We start from the raw sequence: 22,934 nt of genomic DNA, 5'->3' as shown, positions 1-22,934 counted from the left end.
AAGTGAACAGCATGTTATTGAAGCATGGACTTGGGAGTCAGAAGGGCCTGGATTTAGATCTTGGAGCCAACATTCACTAACCAGGCAAGGTTCTGAATTTCTCTGAGCCTCAGTTTTCTATCTGTAAATGGGGAAAGAACTTGGCTTGAATGGTGAGGATTGTAGGAAAGACAAATATGAGGCCCCTGAGCAGCATGTCTCAAAGTGTATTCTTTGGGATTCTTAAATTGGACTCTCAGTAGATGCCACCTGGAGGGAAAATGTTTCTGTGTCCTATTAAGTTTCCTTTACCCGGGATTTCTTGGAGCTGTTAGTAATGTCAGTCAGCCATGTGACTGTCCTAAAGGAAGAGAAATTTGTAACATTTCCTAAATTACTGGAACCTAGTCTTCATGGAGCAAGATGCTCTAGAATGCTTTGAGAAACACTAGCCTAAGTATTATCTGGTTTGTAGTGGGCAATCAAAAAGTATTCTCCCTTCCTTCTGTGAAACCAGCTTAGAAATAGAACAGGAACAAAAAAGACTTGAATTTTCTTAATTGATGTCTCACATATCTTCCTAATTGATATCAGGCAGTGATATCTTTCTTTTTTAAACTACAGGTATTTCTTGCAACAAAATTATAGAGGCCAGGTTAACATTGTACTTGTTATGGGAACGTGTGCTTGATCATTCATTTGTTTTGGCTTGTTTTTTTTATTTGGGTGTCTATCATCTGAATCTGTTTATGAAAAATTTGGAACCTGAACAATGTGGAAACTGAAAAAGCCAAATGCACTTGCTCTCCCAGAACCTTGACAGCTAGAGCATAGGCATGGGACCTCAGCTTGACCAATCAGATGCTCACACTTGGGACAGTGCATCTAGAGCCACTGATGCAAATACCTGAGACCATTTAGAAATCATACTGCCACCAGCAGTAGCTTCTAGGCATCCAGAGTCCGGTGTTGGCAGCATAGGCACCCCCAACTAAGCTGTGTCTGTGGGAGGTCTTTGGCTGTAGTTCCAGGATGCCTAGCTTCCTTGGTTCTGTCTGTTTTCTGAATGTGGATCTCTAAGCTTTCCTATTGATTGCGTGAGCTATCAGTTACCCTTCCAGTAAATCACATTTTTGCTTTAGTTAGCCAGAGTCTATTGTTTTCAACCCAGACCCTTGAATGGTACAGAATAAGTCAAAATAGCTTTAGTTAAAGTGAGATACATATTTGTGTGAAGATTTGCCAGTGACTTCATCTACATTTTTTTAAACCAGTAAAATCGTTGTGAGTTGGTTATTTGCACAAGTTTTAGTCTGTGCTCTTGGTCTGGAGGATTTTTTTTTTATTGTTGGGTTTTAAGAGTTCTTTATATATTCTAGATAGTATGTATGGTTTGCAAATATTTTCTCCGAGTAGATTTTATAGTTTTACATTTAAGTCCATCATCCTTTTTTTTTCTTTTTTGAGATGTAATTGGCGTTTAACATTATATTAGTTTCAGGTATACAACATAATGATTCCATATTTGTATATATTGTGAAATGATCACAATAAGTCTAGTTAACACCCATCACCATAGTAACAATTTTTTTCTTGTGATAAGAACTCTTAAGGTCTGCTCTTAGCAACTTTCAAACATATAATACAGTATTAACTATAGTCATCATGCTGCACGTTATATCCTCATGACTTCTTTGTTTTATAACTGGAAGTTTGTGCCTTTTGACTACCTTCATCTGTTTCACCCACCCCACCCCCCAGCCCCTGCCTCTGGCAAACACCAATCTGTTTCATGTATCTATAAGTTCTGTATTTTTGGTTTTTGAGGGTTTTGTTTGTTTGAGATTCCACATATAAGTGAGATCATACAGAATTTGTCTTTTCTCTGTTTGGCTTATTTCGCTTAGCATAATGCCCTCAAGGTCCATTCATGTTATCGCAGATGACAAGATTTCCTTCTTTTCTGTAAGACTGAATAATATTACATTTTATATATCTTTAATATATATAAAAACATAAAATGTGGTGTACATTTTATCTGTCTACAGCCACATTTTCTCTATTCATCCATCAGTGGACACTTAGGTTGCTTCCATGTCTTAGCTATTTTAAATAATGCTGCAGTAAACATGGGAGTGCATATATCTTTTCAAGTTAGTTTTTTCATTACCTTTGGATAAATATCCAGAAGTGGAATTGATGGATCATATATTTAATCTTTTGAGGAACCTCCTTACTGTTTTCCATAGTGGCTGCACCAATTTACATTCCCACCAGCAGTGCACAAGAGTTCCCTTTTCTGCACATCCTTGCCACATGATCCATTTTGAGTTAATTTTTATATAAAATATGAGACTGAGGTCAGAGTTCATCTTTTCGCCTATAGATGTCTACTTGGTCTGGCACCATTTGTTGATAAAAATATCCTTTGATTGTCTTGCTTTTTCACCTTTGTCAAAAATCAGTTGGGCATATTTGTGTGGGTCTATTTCTTGGTTCTCTATTCTGGTCCATTGGCATATGTGTCTATCCCTCCTCTATTACTGTGTATACAGTCTTGACTACTGTAGCTCTGTGTGTGTGTGTGTGTGTGTGTGTGTGTGTGTGTGTCTTAAAATTGGATAGAATGATTCCCTCTCCTTTTTCAAAATTGTTTGAGCTATTGTAGTTCCATTGTCTTTAATATGAGTCTTCTTAGTCCATGAACATAGTGTATCACTTCATATTTTTAGGTCTTGATTTTCTAAATCAACATATTGTGGTTTTTAGCATACAAGGCCTGTACATGCTTTGTTATTTTTACGCCTAAGTATTTCAATTTTTTTTTTGAGCAATTATGAGCGGTGTTGTAAAGTTTTGAGTCCACATGTCCATTGCCAGTATACAGAAATATGATTGATCTGTGTATGTTTACCTTGTATCCTACAACTTTGCTGAGATCACTTGTTAGTTCTGCGGAGTTTTTTGTAGACTCCTTGGGATTTTATACTTAGATAATCCTTTGTTACCTGCAAATAAGGACAGTTTTCTTTCTTTCTGATCTGTATACCTGTTACTTCCCTTTTTTTTACGTTATTTCAGTGGCTAGAACTTCCAACACTGTGTTGAATGAAACTGGAGAGAGCAGACCTTCTTTGCTCCTAATTTTGGAGGGAGAGAATTCAGTGATTCGGTTTGTATGGTGTTGGGGCTAACTGCTACTTCCTGTAGCTGAGGCAATGTAATAGCCTTCCACAAATGACTACAGCCACAATGATGTGACAGTCACTTGCTCTAAGTAATTGGTGTGAGGTTTTGTGAGACAAAGCAAACCTGAGAGTAAGTGTACAAGTAGCTCACTTATAGTTTCCACTACATGTATCAAATTGTTGCCAGGATCCTGTTGGCCTCATTTTAGATATTTGGAAGTTGTTGGCAGAAGGCATCTTGCTTATTTTCTCTTAGATGCTGAGGTAATTCTTTTAAAAAGTAATCTGGAATCACATACCTTAAATGTGAACTTTAGAGGGGAAACATCTTTTTTTCTTCAGGAATGATCCCTACAGCAACATTTTAGAATATATTCTGGATTTCGTACCAACTCTTTCTGAATGCCCATTGGTTGAATGGATGCCAGCCATACAGACAAATACATGTTATTTCCAAAATACCGAGCATGTTGGACTAACTCTAGACCAAAAGCTGCCTAAAATTTATACTTGTGCTTGGTCAGCTTTATATTATGCCAGCCTTCTTGGAGGAGGGACATTGACCCCCAGTGACTACTGTATAGCAAATACATTATTATAGGTAAAGAGCCCTGCAGTTCACGTCTTCCTTTGCATATGTGCTAGTTGCTAATGGAGGAAACCTTTATTTCTTCCTGTGCCTTGGCCGGAGCATCTTGATGGACCTTAGTAAAATGATTGTGTTCTGTGCTCAGGATATTTCTAGTGGGAATCTTATACCTCATTTTCTAATGAAAAAAATAAAAGTATTTTGTTTCCTTTGTTCTTATGACATAATATATCTTTATGGGTTAAAACAGTAAAAGATACAGAAAAGCACAGGTAAAACAATTCATACATAATCCTTTTGGTTAGATTAAATTAACATTTTGATGCATACCCCTTCTAAGCTGTTTTCTTTAAACATGGGTTTATACTATTTAATGTGTTTTGTAACCTTTTTATTTCACCAGGAACAGCTTTGCTGTTATGTAATTGTGTGCAGTGTTTTTAACAGCTGTGTAATAGTCTGTTTTAAACCAACCCTATTTTGGATATTTGATCCTTTTCACTTCTTCACTGTTATACATGGTCATGCAGTATGGATTCTTGTTATTAAATATTTATATACATTCTTATGATTTTCTTTGGGTAAATTCCCGGAAGTGGAATTGCTGAGTTTTCCAAAAAGCTGCAGGATATGGTGAATTTTTCCATCCTGAGGTGTGTTAAAACATTTTACTCTTACTTTCAAGTATGAGTTTGAGAGGTCAGGGTGGGGGGCATTTTAATTTTGGCTTAAGTTGGTTACAGGCTTGTGTAACTTGAATGTGGGCCAGTTTTATTTGGAGAGATTGTTTACCACTCCTTACCTGGTATCTGTGCCTCTGAGTTGGCCTGCATCATAACTCCAATTTTACTTTAAACATTTTGCATGCTCTTTGTTCTATATTGTCTATGTCCAAGCATGTAGAGCTCAAGCTTGCAGCTTTAAGTCTCACTTTTTGGGGAATTTCTTTTCAGATCATAAAACAGAAAATCGAAAACATGAAAGTAGACAGGACTAAACTGAAAAAGACACCTACTGAGGCTGTAAGTATCCAAAAGTTTGCCTGTTTTTTCATTTCAGAAAAAAATCTTTGCCGTCAGTTCACTCATATTGATCTTCCAAATATATCATCACTTATACACACACAGTGCAGTAAAACAGCAACTTGTCTTGAAACAGTCAAATTTTCTTTTGAACTTCCCTTGGTTAAAAAGGTGAATAAGCTAGTGATCAGTGGAGAGTGAGCACTAAACAGTTTATAGCTATATGTACCTGAAGTAGGCTGTCTGGCTGCTTTTTCTGTGCATTGAAAGGCAGCATGGTATAATGGAAAGAGCAAGTATGGATTCAAATTCTATCTGTATTTGCGGGATCTTTCTCAATTTTGTTATCTAGAAAATTAAAATGGTAACACCTTTCTCACTAGATTTCTTGTGAGGCCAGTGTTTTAGCTTTCTTTATTACTGATTCTTAATCATACAGTTCAGCTTAACCTATATTAACCTGTGTATTGGATGGCCATGTCAGTTGATCCTCTGTCAGCAGTAGAAATCCCAGCTTCTGTCCAATATTCTATTGGCCTGCTTAAACTGCATTCTGAAATTAAGACAGTATTGTATTGTTATGACATTCCCATAGACCCCATGTGCTGTAGTTCAAGGAGCACAAGCTTTGGAATTAGACATGGGTTTGAATCTTACTAGATTTTTGTGTCTGAGAGTTAACTTGCCTGGTTTCCACAGCTGTAAAATGGGGTTGAAAATTCCTCCCTCCTTGATGTGAGGCAGCTGCTCAGCAAAGTATCTGGCACATAATTAGTTGGTTCATTTTCTAAATACAAGCCACTTGGCTTTTTAAAAACTGTAACTACCTGGCAAGTATCACCCAAGGGTATCACTATTGATATTTATTCCAGTATTGCATGGGCAGTTCTCCTGCCCTTTTCATTCAGTGTTATACTAATGAATATGAGAAGTGCTGTCTTCGTACATCCTCTCCAGCATTGCAGATTATCTTTTAAATTTTTGTTAATAGGTGGAGAAAAAATATTTCACTGTTCTGATTTGTATGCATTAATACATATATTTCCACATTTATTGGCCTTATATTAGTTGTCTGCTCATGCTGTTTTATTTTGTATTTGACGTTGTAACGTCAGTTTCTTATTGAATATGCCATACATATTGAGTATATTCATTTTACATACCTGTTCATTTCCTTTTCATTTTGTTTTTGATATGTTTTGGCATCTAGAATTTTCGACAGTTAACATACTCAAATTTTTTGGAAACTGAAGAGCAAAAAGAAAACTTGCCTGAAGTCATTTAACTTCCAGGATAATTCAACCTTGTAGATAATCAGAGAAATTCAATTTCTTTTTCTTTTACCTAGTAGATTGTTAGAGATTTGTTGTTGGAGTCACACTTATGTACAGATTCCTGGCTTATTTCAGTTAGCATAATGCCCTCAAGGTTCATGCATATTGTCACAAATGACAAGATTTCATTCTTTCTTTATGGCTGAATAGTATTCCATTGTATATATGTACCACATCTTCTTATCCATTCATCGATGGACACTTGGGTGTTTCCATATATTGGCTATTATAAATAATGCTGCAGTGAGCATGGGGGTTCATATATCCTTTCAAGTTAGTGTTTTCATTTTCTTTAGATGAATACCCAGAAGTGGAATTGCTAGATCATATGGTAGTTCTGTTTTTAATTTTTTGAGGAACCTTCATACTGTTTTCCATAGTGACTGCACAAGAAAGATATTTATTGATCACTTTATGTATCAGCAGCTGTGCAGAGGATTTTTTCCCTAGATTTGACATCTTTATTGGAGCAAATCAATATAAACCATGGCAGTTGGTATGCAGCCATTGAACTGGCAAGTGCTTTGTTTTGCACTACCATGAGTAAGGAAAATCACACTCAGTTTGCATTTATGCAGCAGGGACAAGACGGTAAAGATATACTTTTGTCCCTGGTGCCTTCTGCAGACTACAAGGTCCATAGGGATCTTGATACTCCTGATAAAACAACGCGGTGCTGGTACGTTAAATTGATGCTGTTATGCTAACTGGGGCTTGTGAACAGAAAGCACAAACACTTTAGATGCCTTAGGCATGTGTGCCAGAGAGTGCCCTTTGAAGGTTGAGGGCCTGCCACGTCAGGAAATTTTCTAGGGGTTCAAAGCTCTGGAAAGTGTCAAAATTTCCCTTCTAAAGTGAGAGACATGTTTTTGCACCTTGTACCACACACCATGAAGAAAGAGGAACAGTGTATGGGGTGCCTCTTTGGATTTTGGAGCCAGCATGTATTACATTTAGGCATGCTGTTTTGATCCATTTACTGGATAACTTCTAAAGTGATAGTAGTGTTTGGATCTAGAGAAGACTGCAGAAGGTTCAGGCTATGATGTAAGCTGCCCTACTCCGTGGACATTATGGCCTAGTAGATCCAGGTGTCTGACTTAAGTGTCGGCCAAAGATGCTGTGGGATGCCTCTGGCAAGCCCCAATAGGAGAATCACAGCTTAAGACCTAGGGGGTAGAGTTTGGCCGTGCTATTCTCTGCCAACAGCTATTCTGACATGCAGAAAAGCAGCTTCTGGCTTGCTACTGGACCTTGATAAAGACTGAATGCCTGATGATGAGATACCAAATGATTACAGGACCCAAATGTTTGTCATGAACTGGGTGTTATCTAACCCACAGAATCATAAAATTGGATCTGCATCGTTGCAGTCCATTAGAAATTGAAGTGGTATATTTGATAGTAGGCCCAGGTAGGTCCAGAAGGTACAAGTGAACTGCATGAGCAGGTGGTTCACACTCCTTTGTTATCTGTTTCTACTACTTCACTACCTCTCCCTCAACCTGTATGACTTCAAGGAGAGGAAGAAAAAGTGCAGGTCTGGTTTGTTGAAGGGTTTTATGCCAAGAATTTTGCATGCCTTTAATTACCACAGAAATTTGAGATAGATCTTAATAATGCTTACTTTAGAGAGAGAAAAGGTTTCAGACTTAGCTTAAAAAAAATTTGCCCTTAAGCCCCTATTGTTCCACGTTCCATTTTGGCTGCTGAAAATGCCCCTAGTTTAAATCTCACAACATTGCTGGGTAAATAGGTCACGTTAAGTTCATTTTGCAGAAGAGGATGCTGAGTTTCAAAGAGGTAGCTTACCAACTACCTAATTCTAAAGTCCATGCTCTTTGTAACAGTAAGCTGTCTTTCAGTATTTAAGCTCCTATTATGTGAGATAAGTGCTTTATGCAAACACTTGAGCTTCACATTTCCAAGGTGGTTCTTAGGTCTTTTTTCTGGTAAGAAAACTGGCTAAGAGGTTGGATTTGCTCATGATCAAACAACTTTGTAAACATCAAGCGAAAAACTGAACCCAGATTTGGTTGGTTCCAAATCTAGGCCCATTCCTAGGATACCATACTGCTTTACAGAGTCAAAGAGCAAGTGTAATCACTTCCAGCTGCCATCCATTAGTAGCAGCATCTCTGTCCCAGTCTCTATCCCCCCCGCCACCAGCTCCACTTTTGGAAACTTACTATGAACTCTGAATCCACACCTTGTTACCTGACAAACAGGCCCTTTCATCAGTAAAACAGAGCAGGAATATATGGAAATGGAAACCCCAAGTAAGAATGGAGTCCTAGTTTTACACAGTTCAGAAATTCTTTGCCTCCTATAATTGGACGGTTTAATGTTGCAGAAAAATATAGCTAGTGCTAATCTTCACCTTTGTGAATTCACTAGGGCTCCTCAGTGTTCCTCTAATTGAACATTTCTTATCAGGCATTCTGGTTAACTTTCAGACTATGATACAGATTCCTTCATTTTGTTTTTATTGATATTTAGCTTGTTTCCTTTATTTCTGTTGTCTGTACACTTCCAAGTAGTTTGTCTACATCTACAGGTTCATCCAGGTTTTAAAAAAATACACAGATGGATTGTTTCATTATAAGATTTCTGTATTAATCTCAAGTGATCATCTGGCAAATTTCCACTTAAGTAGTGCGTTCTATCAAAAGTTAAATCATTGACTGTGTTGACATAAGGGTTTTTTTTTCCTATTCTTCCTTGTTGTGTCTCCCTCATACTCCAAAACACCCTTTTGTGAATACCTGTTTGTTTTTCTCAGCCTGCAGACTGCAGAGCCTTAATAGACAAACTCAAAGTTTGTAATGATGAGCAACTCCTCTTGGAACTGCAGCAGATCAAAACATGGAACATTGGAAAGGTATGTAAACCCATACTCCCAAAAGAGAAACCAAAATGAGGTAGCCTCATTCAGCAATTACTTAATAAGCATCTAGTGTGTGTCTGGCACAGCTCTAGACCAGTAATTTTTAGCCTGTGAATGGTTGCCAAGGAAATTTTGAAAGAAATGTAAAAGGAAAATTTTGCTAGTCAAGGATGAAGAATGTTTATACAGGTGATGATAAAGAATCTCAACCACAAAATTCCTTTAGTTTGACTGACAATATGAGTTTGAGATAGTCTCAGGATTTTTACTCTTAGCTTAAAAGACTCTTCTTTAGATAACTCTAAAAATGAGCACTTCAGATAAAGTGGATTCTGGCAGGGAAAGTCCTTGTGTTTTTAGACCTCAGAGGTAGCCAGAATTCTCCTTTTGAAGACCTAGCTGTAGGAGTTTTGTGGTGTCTCCCGGTGTTAGCACATGTGTGTTTTTTGTTTTTTGTTTTTTGTTTTTTGCGGTACGCAGGCCTCTCACTGTTGTGGCCTCTCACATTGCGGAGCACAGGCTCCAGACACGCAGGCTCAGCGGCCATGGCTCACGGGCCCAGCCGCTTCGCGGCATGTGGAATCCTCCCGGACCGGGGCACGAACCCGTGTCCCCTGCACCGGCAGGCGGACTCTCAACCACTGCGCCACCAGGGAAGCCCTACCTTATTCTTATATCTTCCTCTTTCTCTTCCCCTCTCCAGTGCGAGTTATATCACTGGGTGGATCTGTTGGACCGCTTTGATGGAATTCTGGCAGACGCTGGACAGACAGTGGAGAATATGTCATGGATGCTCGTGTGTGATAGGCCAGAAAGAGAACAACTGAAGATGCTTCTCTTGGCTGTGTTGAACTTCACAGCCTTGCTCATTGAGTACAGCTTTTCCCGGCATCTGTATAGTTCCATAGAGGTAGGAGAGGTTCAAGCCTATGTGATCTGTTCTTAACTAGAATTGTTCACGTCCAGAATAAGGAAATTGTTCTTTCTTTCTGATGATTCTTTCCTTTTCATTATGGAGTTCTGGGGTTTTCAATGTCAAAGACAATGGTAAGATGTTTCTTGGCTAAAGATACCCTTCACAGGGTTGATGGGAAGGTTCTTTATTGTCACCTTCACCTTGCCTTTTAAGATTTAAGGAATTAATGAGAATGTAATACATGTATTGATGTATTCTTGGGAATTTACAGGAATTGATCTTGGTCCCAGGTTATCAGAGCAGCCCCAAATTACTTTTAAAATATTAGACATAATTTGATTTCCTTGACACATTACTGCACTTACTGCTTTTCTTTTAGTGTGCTTTTTAATTTCTTCTCCCCCTCCCCAAAATGTATATTAATAGCATGCTATGTATTCTGTTTTTTTTTAACATCTTTATTGGGGTATAATTGTTCTACAATGGTGTGTTAGTTTCTGCTTTATAACAAAGTGAATCAGTTATACATATACATACGTTCCCACATCTCTTCCCTCCTGTGTCTCCCTCCCTCCCACCCTCCCTATCCCACCCCTCCAGGCAGTCACAAAGCACCGAGCTGATCTCCCTGCGCTATGCGGCTGCTTCCCACTAGCTATCTACCTTACGTTTGGTAGTGTATATATGTCCATGCCTCTCTCTTGCTTCATGCTATGTATTCTTAAAAAGTAAAGTGGGCACAGGAATTAGTGAACTTTTGAATTGGTCAAAAATCAGTATAAGAAGAAACTCTCTTCCTTTAGCCTAACTTCAGAGTTTTTATCACTTGATTTAGTGCCCTGTTGTTATGTGTTACTTTTCCTAAGTCTTCATTAAAGAAACAGAATCAGAACAAACATAAAGTAAATGGTTTAAGAAGAGAAGTGGAATAACTGAATTAAAGACCTAGTGCCTAAAGTTTTAAGTAGGGGATGGCTAAGCAGTCTGTTGAAGATGAAATAGATAAGCTGCAAAAGGAAATCCATAGCCTTCTGTGGATAATCAGCAACCAGAAATACTTTGGTTCATTTCCAGCTAAATTACATACTGATTTTAACACTAACCAAATGTTTCAATATATTGGTGAATTTTGATTGTATTAAAAAGCAAAAATAGTTACTCTTGGGTTATTGTTACATACACTGTATTGTAACAGTCATAGGTGCCACCAGCTGTTATTTTTAGTTTCTATATGAAGAGCCCTGTGTTTTAATTAATTCCAATTTTGTATTTGTTGTAAAGGATACAGAAGGAGCATAAAATTATCTTAGTCTATACTTTTAGTCTAGTTGGAAACTTAATGTTCTTGAGTTCTGCTATGTATTAGAATATATTACATTTGTCTCTTTTGTAATCTGTTTCTTCCTGTGGAGACACCTATGTAATTTTGAACTGTTCACATTTTTTTAACTTAAATTGGACTTTCTGGCTTGCTGCCAGATTGTAAGCTGCTTGGGCATAAGGTTACATGTTGTAGGTGCTCAGATATTTATAAATTTTTTTGTATTGTTAAACTTCTTGATAGCTTTATAAATCCATGGCATTTCAAGTTTTCAAGGTCTTGTATGCCTGATACCATGAACTTGCCCCCCCCCCATTTTTGTCCCCTGTAGCATTTGACAACTTTATTGGCTTCTTCTGATATGCAAGTGGTGCTGGCAGTCCTCAACCTTCTGTACGTATTTAGCAAAAGATCAAATTATATCACACGCCTTGGATCTGACAAGAGAACCCCACTGCTAACCCGGCTGCAGCATTTGGCAGAGGTGAGTCATGGGTGAAGAGTTGGAAGGACACAGAAGTTGGACCCTGTTATTCCTTTTCACAGGTGTTTCTTGCAGTGTCAAAATGAATAGGAATCCGTAAGTTAACTTTACTGGCCTAATTGAGTAGAACTATTGGGGCCCATTTAACTAAGTTACCCCCAAATCCTAGGAAGTATTCTCAATTTTATGAAGTAATTTTGAGGGATTTCATGAATCTCTGCTCACAAAGAGAATCTCTCTTTGTTCAAAAATGGCCACTTCTCGGGGCTTCCCTGGTGGCGCAGTGGTTGAGAGTCCGCCTGCCGATGCAGGGGACACGGATTCGTGCCCCGGTCCGGGAAGATCCCACATGCCGCGGGGAGGCTGGGCCCGTGAGCCATGGCCGCTGAGCCTGTGCGTTTGGAGCCTGTGCTCCGCAACGGGAGAGGCCACAGCAGTGAGAGGCCCGAGTACCGCAAAAAACAAAAACAAAAACAAAAAATGGCCACTTCTCTTCTGGAAAGAAAGTTTAGAATCCGATTCTACTTGGAGGGAAATATTAGCTGCAATAAAAGATCTGGATTTTGAGTCCTGGCCTACCTTATTAGCTCTGATAGCAGTTTTCTCATCTGAGAATTTAGTTATATCTACCTTAAGAGTATTTTCAGAATAAAATAAAATGTAGGGTTCTTAGTGCTGTGCTCAGTAATTGGTCTGTGGTGGTAATGATTGTTAATTGAAGGCAAAAAAGCTCATGTTAAATTCAGCTTAGTCAAACTATTGTCCAGTGTTTGTAGAGGCAAACTGATAATGCATACTCAGGTTTGAGAGAGGTAGCCATTGCTAGAAAGCTTTCTTGGAAGAAAGTTGGTAGGGCTAACTTTTTAAAAGCTGAATAATAAATGGTTACCTCACAAGTCATACAACTCAAGTTTCAGGCTATTGTTAGGTGCATGGTTACTTTAAAATCATTTTTGTGTGATTATAAGTGTAACATGTATTGCAAAAATTCTAGGATGTATAGGAAAGTATAAAGAGAATGTTAATCACCTGTTATTCATCCAGATGGAGCCTCCCTTAGAATTTGAGCATATTTTCTTGGATTTGCAAATACAAGATTTTTTTTTTTTTTTTTTTTTTGCGATACGCGGGCCTCTCACTGTTGTGGCCTCTCCCGTTGCGGAGCACAGGCTCCGGACGTGCAGGCTCAGCAGCCATGGCTCACAGGCCTAGCCTCTCCGCGGCATGTGGGATCTTCTCGGACCGGGGCATGAACCCGTGTCCCCTGCATCAGCAGGCGGACTCTCAACCACTGCGCCCACCAGGGAAGCCCCAAGATTATTTTTAACCATTTTCTCACGATAGTTTTTTAGTGACTCAGTTAACCCAGTGATGTGAGCCAGTTGTGACTATGCACAGATATTAGTGAACTGCAAATGTAGCAGAAGTTCTCCAGGAAGACTTGAATCAGTTAAAAGCCAGTTGGTTGATTTTTGTGAGGGTCTGGGTACACTGGTTCTCAAACTCGAGCATGCATGAGAAAGAGTCGATTTATTAAAGCATAGATTAGTCTCCCTCCCCTGTCTGCTCATACCCCTTTACCTCAATTCCTGCAACCCCCATTTCTGATTCAGTAGGCCTAGGGCAGAGCCCAGTAATGTGCATTGCTAATAAGTTTCCAGGGGATGTTGAGGCTGCTGGTCCAGAGATCATACTTTGAGAACCATTGGTTTAATCTATCCTATTGGGCAAAGTTACAAAATCTTACCAGATTCTTATAGTTCCATCTCAAAGGCATCTAGACCTTTTCCCTGATACCTGAATACATACCCATTCTTGAGCAAATCCCATCTAGTGAGATGGTGTCAAATATGACATGGTTGATATAAATGTTATTTATTGGGTGTCTACTTAATTGCCAGGATCATATGGTAACTGTGGAGTAGGTGAGGACGATGAGATTCAGAAGTTATATTATTTTTAGGAAAAGCCCATGGGCTTTTAGCCCCTGATAAAGTGTAAAATGTGATAACTGCTGTTTGTAGAGTTGATTAAGCATGGTTTATGTTCCAAACCTGGGTGTCAGCCTGAGACCCAGCTCCTTGAATCCACACCCAACTCTTCCACTTGATAACATTCAAGAAGTATATGGCTAATCCTGTGCTGGATATAGTATAAAACATGTTCTTTTCTTTAAAAAGCTCACATAGTAGTTGAGAAAGTGATATAGGGGCATAATTAAAAGGACAAAGAACTAGTTATTCTTAGTACTAACTAATAAGTACCCTTGAATCTTAAACATTCCATAGGTTTGTCTTGTTGGCTGTAAAACAAACATAATAAAAATATGTGCTTAGTATTTAAAAATTTTGGAAATGTACAGAAGAAAATTTATCATAATTATGTGTCTACTCTTCACATTTTGGTACATTTTCTTAGTCTTTATGCATATTTACATAGCTGAATGCATATAGTATATGTAACTTGATATCCTACTTTATTTACTTAACATACTAGCATCAGTGTTTTCCCATATTAACTTTACATAATTTTGTAAGAAATGTTTCTTTGTATTTAATAATGGTAATATCTCAGAAATGTCACAACATCACAGACTTTCATGAATCAAGTTTGGCTTGACATGGTCTTTTAAGGATCCCAGCTTACCACAACTTTCTTATCGTAGGCACTTGATTTTTATTAGATTACAAAAGATAGATTTAGTGGTGACAGTAATAGTTGAACTATTCTAAAAAACAGTTAGTTGTGACAACAGAAGAAACAAAAGGAAAATAATTGTGGAGATACATAGCCTTTCGAGCTTATTCTGCCTTGCAAATTCAGATCCTTGGTTTGACTTACCTGTCACCCCTATGTGGCATCAAGTATTTATATATCCCTTGTCCTCACAGTTTTCAGCAAATTCCATGTTTCTTCACTGGAAGTCCTGGGAATAGCCAAGAAAATATTGAAAATGAAATGAGGAAGTACTCTTCCTATTGGGTATTAACTTTTTTTATAAAGCTAAAAGTAATTAAAATAGTGTGGTAATAACAGTGGAAAATTTCCAGAAATGGATCCAATGTGTAAGAATCACTAAGCTTAATCATTTTTAGCTTTTGATACAAAGTGAGAGATGTGCAACTAACTGTTCCTTTTACTTGAATACTTAGAGGCCCTTGTAAGTTTATTAATTGGCCTAATTTCAGTATTATTGTGTCTCAGGGAACAGAGAGGCCTGAGGAGAGGGAGAGAGATGGTAGAACAGCCAGTCAGTGGAGCAGTCAGAACACATTTTTTTTTTCCATTAAATTTGCCATCTTGTATGGGCATGGTTCATGGCACCCCAAAATAATGACAATAGTAATAACAATGATCACTGATCACAGATCATCATAACAAATATAATAATGATGAAAAGGTTTGAAATATTGCAAGAATTACCAAAATGTGACACAGTGACATGAAGTGAGCAAATGCTGTTGGAAAAATGAAAAAACCAGTAGACTTGCTCAATGCAGGGTTGCCACAAACCTTCAGTTAAAAAAGCAGTATCTGCAAAGCACAGTAAAATAAGGTATGCCCCTGTGCATAGGCTCAATTTTGAGGTAAAGATCAGAGAAATCAAGTAACTTGTTCTGGTCGTTATTGAAGATGAACAGAATAGCTGTCTTAAATCTTTCCCTTTTCACTGGTTCCTCCTATATGTATATTTTAATAGTTTTTTTTTAATTAATTAATTTACTTTTTGGCTGTGTTGGGTCCTCGTTTCTGTGTGAGGGCTTTCTCTAGTTGCGGCAAGCGGAGGCCACTCTTCATCGTGGTGCGCGGGCCTCTCACTATCGCGGCCTCTCTTGTTGCGGAGCACAGGCTCCAGACGCGCAGGCTCAGTAGTTGTGGCTCACGGGCCTAGTTGCTCCGCGGCATGTGGGATCTTCCCAGACCAGGGCTCGAACCCGTGTCCCCTGCATTGGCAGGCAGAGTCTCAACCACTGCACCACCAGGGAAGCCCTATATGTATATTTTAAAAGAACAAGCTTGAGAGAGCAAGAACATACTTTTTTTTTGGTCAGTGTAGCTAAAGGTTTGTCTATTTTTGTTGATATCTTCAAAGAAACAAATTTGGTTTAGCTGATTCTGTTTTTCTATTTTGTTTCATTTATCTCTGCTCCAGTTTTACTATTTCCTTCTTTATGTTTGCTTTGGGTTTAGTTTGCTGCTGTTTTTCTAGTTCCTTAAGGTAGACTGTTAGGTTACTGATTTGAGATCTTTCTTTTTTAAATGTTGTAGGCAATTAACAGCTGTAAATTTCCCTCTAAGCACTGCTTTATCCCATAAATGTATCCCATAAGTTTTGATATGAAGTGTTTTCATTTTCATTCATCTTAAGGAATTTTCTAATTTCCCTTTTGATTTCTTCTTTTACCCATTGGTTGTTAACAGTATATTGTTTAATTTCCATGTGTTCGTGAATTTTCCAGATTTCCTTCTGTTACGGATTTCTAATTTCTTTCTGTTGTTGGAGATGATACTTTGTATGATTTTATTCTTTTTTAGAAGTTTCTTAAAGTTTGTTTTGTGGCCTAACATATGGTCTATATGGGAGACTGTTTTGTATGTACTTGAGAAGAATGTATATTCTGTTGTGGGGTGGATTGTTCTATATATATGTATATATCTGTTAGGTCTAGTTGATTTAATGTTCAAGTCTTAGTTTTCTTGTTTTTTGTCTAGTTATTAATGTTTTCCCTGTGTATTACAACTGACATCTTCATTAATGAAAAGTTAGTTCAAATTAATACCAACTTAGTTTTAAGAGTAGACAAAAACTTTCCTCCTATATAGCACTTTCCTCCCACTGTATGTTGTTGCCACAAATTACATTTTTATATATTGTGTGCCCATTCAACATAGATGTAGAATTTACTTTTTTATGTAGTTGTCTTTTAAAACACTCAGAAAAAAAGGAGTTACAAACCAAAAATACATTAATAATGCCTTTTATATTTACCTATGAAATTAACTTACTGGTGTTCTTAATTTCTTCATATGGAGTCAGGTTACTGTGGTGTGTCCTTTCATTTCAGCCTGAAGGACTCCTGTTTAGCGTTTCTTATAGGCAGGTCTGCTAGCAACAAGCTCTTTCAGCTTTTATCTGAGAAAGTGTTAATTTCTCCTACATTTATGAAAGATAACTGTGCCAGATATAGAATCTGATTGGCAGTTATTTTCTTTTAGCACTTTGAATATGTCTTCCCACTGCATTCTGGCCTCCATCGTTTCTGATGAAAAATCAGCTGTGAGGATCCCTTGTACATAACAAGTCACATTTCTCCTTCTGCTTTCAAGATTATTCTCTCTGTCTTGGCCTTTGACAATCTGATTATAATGTGTCTTTCTGTGGATCTGTGTTGTTTTATCTTGTTGAATTTCATGGAGCTTCTTGGATTTATAGATTCATGTCTTTTGTCAAATTTGATGTTTTGGCCATTATTTCTTTAAATAATCTCTTTGCCCCTTCTTCTGTCTCTTCCCCTTGGACTCGCATTATGTATATGTTGGTATACTTGGTGAAGTCCCACAGATCTCTTAACCTCTGTTTACTTTTTTTCCCCTCTATCTGCTCTTCAGACTGGGTAATCTCAGTTGACCTGTCTTCAGGTTCATTGATTCTTTTTTTTTCCCACCTTCCAATATTTATTTTCAAATAAATTTGTCAGAATTTTTATAAAAGTGATGCATGTTCAGTGTTGAAAATTAAGAAAATACAAAAAAGTATAAAGAAGAAAATAATAATAATCCTCAACCACCACCATGTAGAAAAAATAACTAACATTGTGTTTCATATGCTGCTTCCCCCCCCCCATGTAACCTATGGTGAGTATTTTCCCACAGCATTAAATATTCTTTGAAAATACTATTTTTAAAGTCTTAGCTTCTGAACCACCCTCCTGGTCCTCCATTGTTGCCCTTCTATGTCTGCTTGACTGGTGCCTCCTCTTCTGCTGCCTCTGAGTGTTAGAGTGGCCCAGGGCTCCACCCCAGGCTCTGTGTCTTATCCAGCTATCAATACATTTTGCCTAGGTGATCTGATCCAATTTCATGGTTTTAAGGACCATTGACTCCAAAAATTGTATGTTTTCCTTGAACCTCAAACTTGTATATTTACTGCCTTCTCAAAATCTCTGCTGGATATCAATTGTAATGTGTATAAAATCAAACTTTGACCTCACCTCACATTTCTTTCCCCCAGGCTCAGTCCATTCCAGATAACTGGCACCCTTGCTTTCCTGGACAGTGGCAGGCACACTCTTGCTGCAGGGCCTCTGCACAGCTACATCCCCAGTTGTCTCTATGGCTTGCTCCCTTATCTTCTCTAAGTCTTAAGAGCCACCATCTCAGTGAAGTCTTCCCTACCATCCTGTTTTAAAATTAGAACACCTACCGTACTCCCTATTACACTTTTCTTCATTTTTTTCTGTAGCACATATTACCACCTAACGTTATATATATTTAATTAAGTTCATTGATTCATTTTTCTCCCTGCTTACATCTGCTGTTGAACCACTCTAGTGAATTTTTCATTTCTGTTATTGTGCTTTTTCAGCTCCAGAATTTCTATTTGCTTCCTTTTTTATAACCTCTGACTTTTTATTGACATTCTTTGTTTGATGAGACATCATTCTCATGGTTTCCTTTAGTTCTTTTTATATGATTTCATTTAGCTCTTTAAGCATATTTAAAAAAGATGATTTAAAGTCTTTGCCTACTAAATCCAGTGTCTGGACTTGCTCAGGAATGGTTTCTATTAATTAATTTTTTCTGGTTTTATGGGGATATAATTGAATTAAAGCATTGTGTAACTTAAAGGTATACAACATGATGATTTGATACACTTAATATATTGCATAGTGATTACCACAGTAGAAGTTTGTGCGATTTGACCAACATCTCCACATTTCCCCCAATCCCCAGTCCCTGGCAACCACCATTCTAACCTCTATTTCTATGTGTTGAGCTTTTTTAGATTCCATGTATAAATGATACCATTCAGTAGTTGTCTTTCTCTGTCTGATTTATTCACTTATTAGAATGCCCTCAAGGTCCATGCATGTTGTCACATAAGGGGAGATTTCCTTCTTTCTTGTGGCTGAACAGTATTTCATTGTGTGTGTGTGTGTGTGTGTGTGTGTGTGTATGTACAGCACATCTTCTTTATCCATTCATCCATAGACAGACACTTAAGTTGTTTCCATACCTTGGCTAGTGTGAATAACTTTATAGTAAATATGGGAGTGCAGATATCTCTTTGTCCTGATTTCCTTTCTTTTGGATAGATAGCCAGAACTGGGATTGCTGGATCATATAATAGTTCCTTTTTTGAGGCACCTCCATACTGTTTGTCTTCTGTAGTGGCTATACCAATTTATATTCCCACCAACAGCGCACAAGGGTCCCCTTTTCTCCAAATACTCACCAATACTTGTTATCTCTTGTCTTCTTGAAAATGGCCATTCTATCAGGTGTGAAGTGATATATCATTGTGGCTATGATTCGCATTTCCCTGATGTCTAGTGATGCTAAGAACCATTTCATGTAACTGTTGGCCATTTGTATATTATCTTTGGAAAAATGTCTATTCAGTTCCTCTGCCCATTTTAAAATCAGATGGTTGGCTTTTGTTATTGTTATTCAGTTATATCAACATGAGTTGTTTATATTTTGGATAGTAATTTCTTATAAGAAATTACTAAGGTTTGCAGATATTTTCTCCTATTTTGCAGGTCGTCTTTTCATTTTGTTGATTGTTTCTTTTGCTGTGCAGAAGTGTTTTAGTTTGATGCAGTTTGCCTTTGTTGCTTTTGGTGTCATGTCCAAATAATTGTCACCAAGACCAATGTTGGGGTGCTTTTACCCTGTGTTTTCTTTTAGGAGCTTTATGGTTTCAGGTTTTATGTTGAAGTCTTTAATTTAGGTTAATTCTTTTTTTTTTTTTTTTTTGCGGTACGCGGTCCTCTCACTGCTGTGGCCTCTCCTGTTGAGGAGCACAGGCTCCAGACGCGCAGGCTCAGCGGCCATGGCTCACGGGCCTAGCCGCTCTGCGGCATGTGGGATCTTCCCGGACCAGGGCACGAACCCATGTCCCCTGCATCGGCAGGCGGACTCTCAACCACTGCTCCACCAGGGAAGCCCCAAATTTAGGTTAATTTTTTGGATGGTATAAGATAGGGGGTCAAATTTCATTTTTCTGTGTGTTATCCAGAAAACTGGTTATCCAGTTTTCCCCAGCACCATTTATTGAAGAGAGTATATTTTCCCCATTAATTATTGTCTCCCTTTCAAATATTAGTTGACTATGTGAAGATTTACTTCTGGGCTCTTGATTATGTTCTGTTGGTCTGTGTGTGTTTTTAATATGCTAATACCATACTGTTTTGATTACTATAGCTTTGTAATGATGTTTGAAATCAGGAAGTATGATACCTGTAACTTTGTTCTTTCTGAGGATTGCTTTAGTTATTTGGGGTCTTCTTGGTTCCATATAAATTTAAGGATTGTTTTTCCTATTTCTGGGGAAAATGTCATTGAAATTTTGATAGTAATTAAAATCTGTAGATTGCTTTTGGTACTGTGGACATTTTGACAGTATTAATTCTTCCAGTCCATGAACATAGGATGTTTGTGTCTTCTTTAATGCCTTTCATCAGTGTTTTATAGTTTTCAGTGTACAGATTTTTACCTCCTTGGTAAAATTTATTTCTAAGTATTTTACTGTTTTTTATGCTATTGTAAATGGGAATGTTTTATTTCTTTTTCAGATAGTGTGTGGAGATGTGACTGATTTCTGTATGTTGATTTTGTATCCTACAACTTTACTGAATTTAATTCTAACAGTTTTTTGGTGGAGCCTTGAGGGTTTTCTATATATGAGATCATATCATTTGCAAATGGAAATAGTTTTACTTCTTCCTTTCTGAATTGTATGCGTTTTATTTCTTTTTCTTGCCTAATTGGCTCTGGCTAGTATTTCCAATACTGTGTTGAATAGGAGTGGTTAGAGTGGGCACCCTTGTCTTGTTCCTGATCTTAGAGGGAAAGGGTTCACCCTTTCATCCTTGAGTATGCTGTTAGCTGTGGGCTTGTCATATGTGGCCTTTATCATGTTGAGATATGTTCCTTCTATACCCCATTTTTGAGTTTTTATTATGAAAGGATGTTGAATTTTGACATTGCTTTTTCTGCAACTTTTGAGATGATCATGTGATTTTTGTCTTTCATTCTCTTAATGTGGTATCACACTTACTGATTTGCATGTGTTGAAACATCTTTGCATCCCAGGGATAAATCCCACTTAAATCGTGGTGTATGTTCCTTTTAATATGCTGTTGAACTTGGTTTGCTGGTAGTTTGCTGAGGACTTTTGCAAGTTTGTTCATCAGGGATACTGGCCTGTAGTTTTCTGTTCTTGTAGTGTCCTTATCTGGCTTTGTTATCAGGGTAATTTTGGCCAAACAATGGTAACTTTTCAAGCAATGAGTTTGGAAGTGTTCCTTCCTCTTCAATTTTTTGGTAAAAGTTTGAGAAGGATTGGTTATTCTTTAAATGTTTGGAGAAATTCACCAAGGAAACCATTTGGTCCTGGAATTTTCTTTTTGGGGTATTTTTTGATTACTGATTCAGTCTGCTTACTCATTATTGGTATATTCATATTTTCTATTTCTCCATGATTTTGTTTTGTTAGATTATATATTTCTAGGAATTTATCCAATTCTTCTAGGTTATCCAGTTTGTTGACAGTTTGTTCATAGTAGTCTCTTGATGATCCTTTGTATCTGTGGTATCAGTTATAATGTCTCTTCTTTTGTTTCTCATTTTATTTATTTGAGTCTTCAGCCTTTTTTTCTCAGTAGCTAAAGTTTTGTCTATTTTGTTGAGTAGTTTTTTTTAAAAGAACTCTTATTTTCATTAATCTTTTCTGTGTTTTTTCTAGTCTCATTTATTTCTGTTCTGATCTTTGTTATTTCCTTTCTTCTGCTAACTTTAGGCTTAGTTTCTTTTTCAAGTTTCAAGTTGAGGTATAAAATTAGGTTTATTTGAGATCTTGTTTCTTAATGTAGGCATTTATTCCTATAAACTTCCCTCTTAGAACTGCTTTTGGTGCATCTCATTCGTTTTCATGTGTTTTGTTTTCATTTTCATTTGTCTCAAGATGTTTTTAATTTGCCTTTTGATTTCTTTTGACCCATTGGTTGTTCAGTAGTGTATTGTTTAATTTCCACATCTTTGTGAATTTTTCCAGTTTTCTTCCTGTTACTGATTTCCAGTTTCATACTGTTGGGGTCCAGAAAGATACTTGGTATGATTTCTATCTTAAATTTGCTAAGACTTGTCTTGTGACCTATCATATAATCTATGTAGGAGAATGTTCCATGTGGGTTTGAGAAGAGTGTGTATTCTGCTGTTAAATAAAATGTTATACATATGCCTACTAGGTCCATTGGTCTAAAGTATAGTTCAAATCCAATGTTTCCTTCTTGATTTTTCTCTCAGTACAATCTAGCCATTGTTGAAAGTGAGATGTTGACATCTCCTACTATTATTGTATTCTCTGTTTCTCCCTTCATATCTATTAGTATTTGCTTAATACATTTAGATGCTCCAACATTATGTCCATATAATTTACAATTGTTATATCCTCTTTGAATTGACCCCTTAATCATTCTATAATGACCTTAATTGTCTCCCATTACAGGTTATGAGTTAAAGCCTGTTTTTTCTGATATAAGTAGCTATCCCTGCTCTTTTGGTTTCCACTTGTGTAAAATATCTTTTTCCATCCCTTTACTTTGAGCCTATGTGTGTCCTTAAAGCCGAGGTGAGTCTTGTAGGTAGCATATAGTTGGATCTTGTTTTTTTTTCCATCCAGCTACTCTATGCCTTTTGATTGGAAAATCAGTCCATCTACATTTGGAGTAATTATTGATAGGCAGGGACTTAGTAATGCCATCTTACTAGTTCTTTTTTTGTTGTTTTGTATTTCCCTTGTCCCTTTCTTCTCTTGCTGCCTTTCTTTGTGAATGATGGTTTTTCATAGTAGTATGCTTTCATCCCCTACTGTTCGTCTTTTGTTGTTTTGTACTTCCCTTGTCCCTTTCTTCTCTTGCTGCCTTTCTTTGTGAATGATGGTTTTTCGTAGTAGTATGCTTTCATCCCCTACTGTTCGTCTTTTGTGTA

The 22,934-nt window shown here is 37.4% G+C and overlaps 1 protein-coding gene across 11 annotated transcripts in view; it reads left to right on the top strand.

Moving 5' to 3' along the window:
- The window catches only part of HUWE1 (HECT, UBA and WWE domain containing E3 ubiquitin protein ligase 1), a 143,611-nt gene that overhangs the window by 22,478 nt on the left and 98,199 nt on the right, over positions 1–22,934 (top strand). For all 11 annotated transcript variants that reach the window (XM_049704562.1, XM_049704565.1, XM_049704568.1 and 8 more), the window contains 4 exons: positions 4,710–4,778; positions 8,895–8,993; positions 9,703–9,909; positions 11,568–11,720. In XM_049704562.1, coding sequence (XP_049560519.1) covers positions 4,734–4,778; positions 8,895–8,993; positions 9,703–9,909; positions 11,568–11,720 — 504 coding nt within the window. In that variant the 5' untranslated portion in view covers positions 4,710–4,733. The remainder of the gene's footprint in view (positions 1–4,709; positions 4,779–8,894; positions 8,994–9,702; positions 9,910–11,567; positions 11,721–22,934) is intronic.

The sequence above is a fragment of the Orcinus orca genome, chromosome X (genome assembly GCF_937001465.1).
Source record: "Orcinus orca chromosome X, mOrcOrc1.1, whole genome shotgun sequence".
Taxonomy (NCBI): domain Eukaryota; kingdom Metazoa; phylum Chordata; class Mammalia; order Artiodactyla; family Delphinidae; genus Orcinus; species Orcinus orca.
Note: the sequence above shows the minus strand (reverse complement) of the source record. Positions and strands in the feature narration are given on the sequence as shown.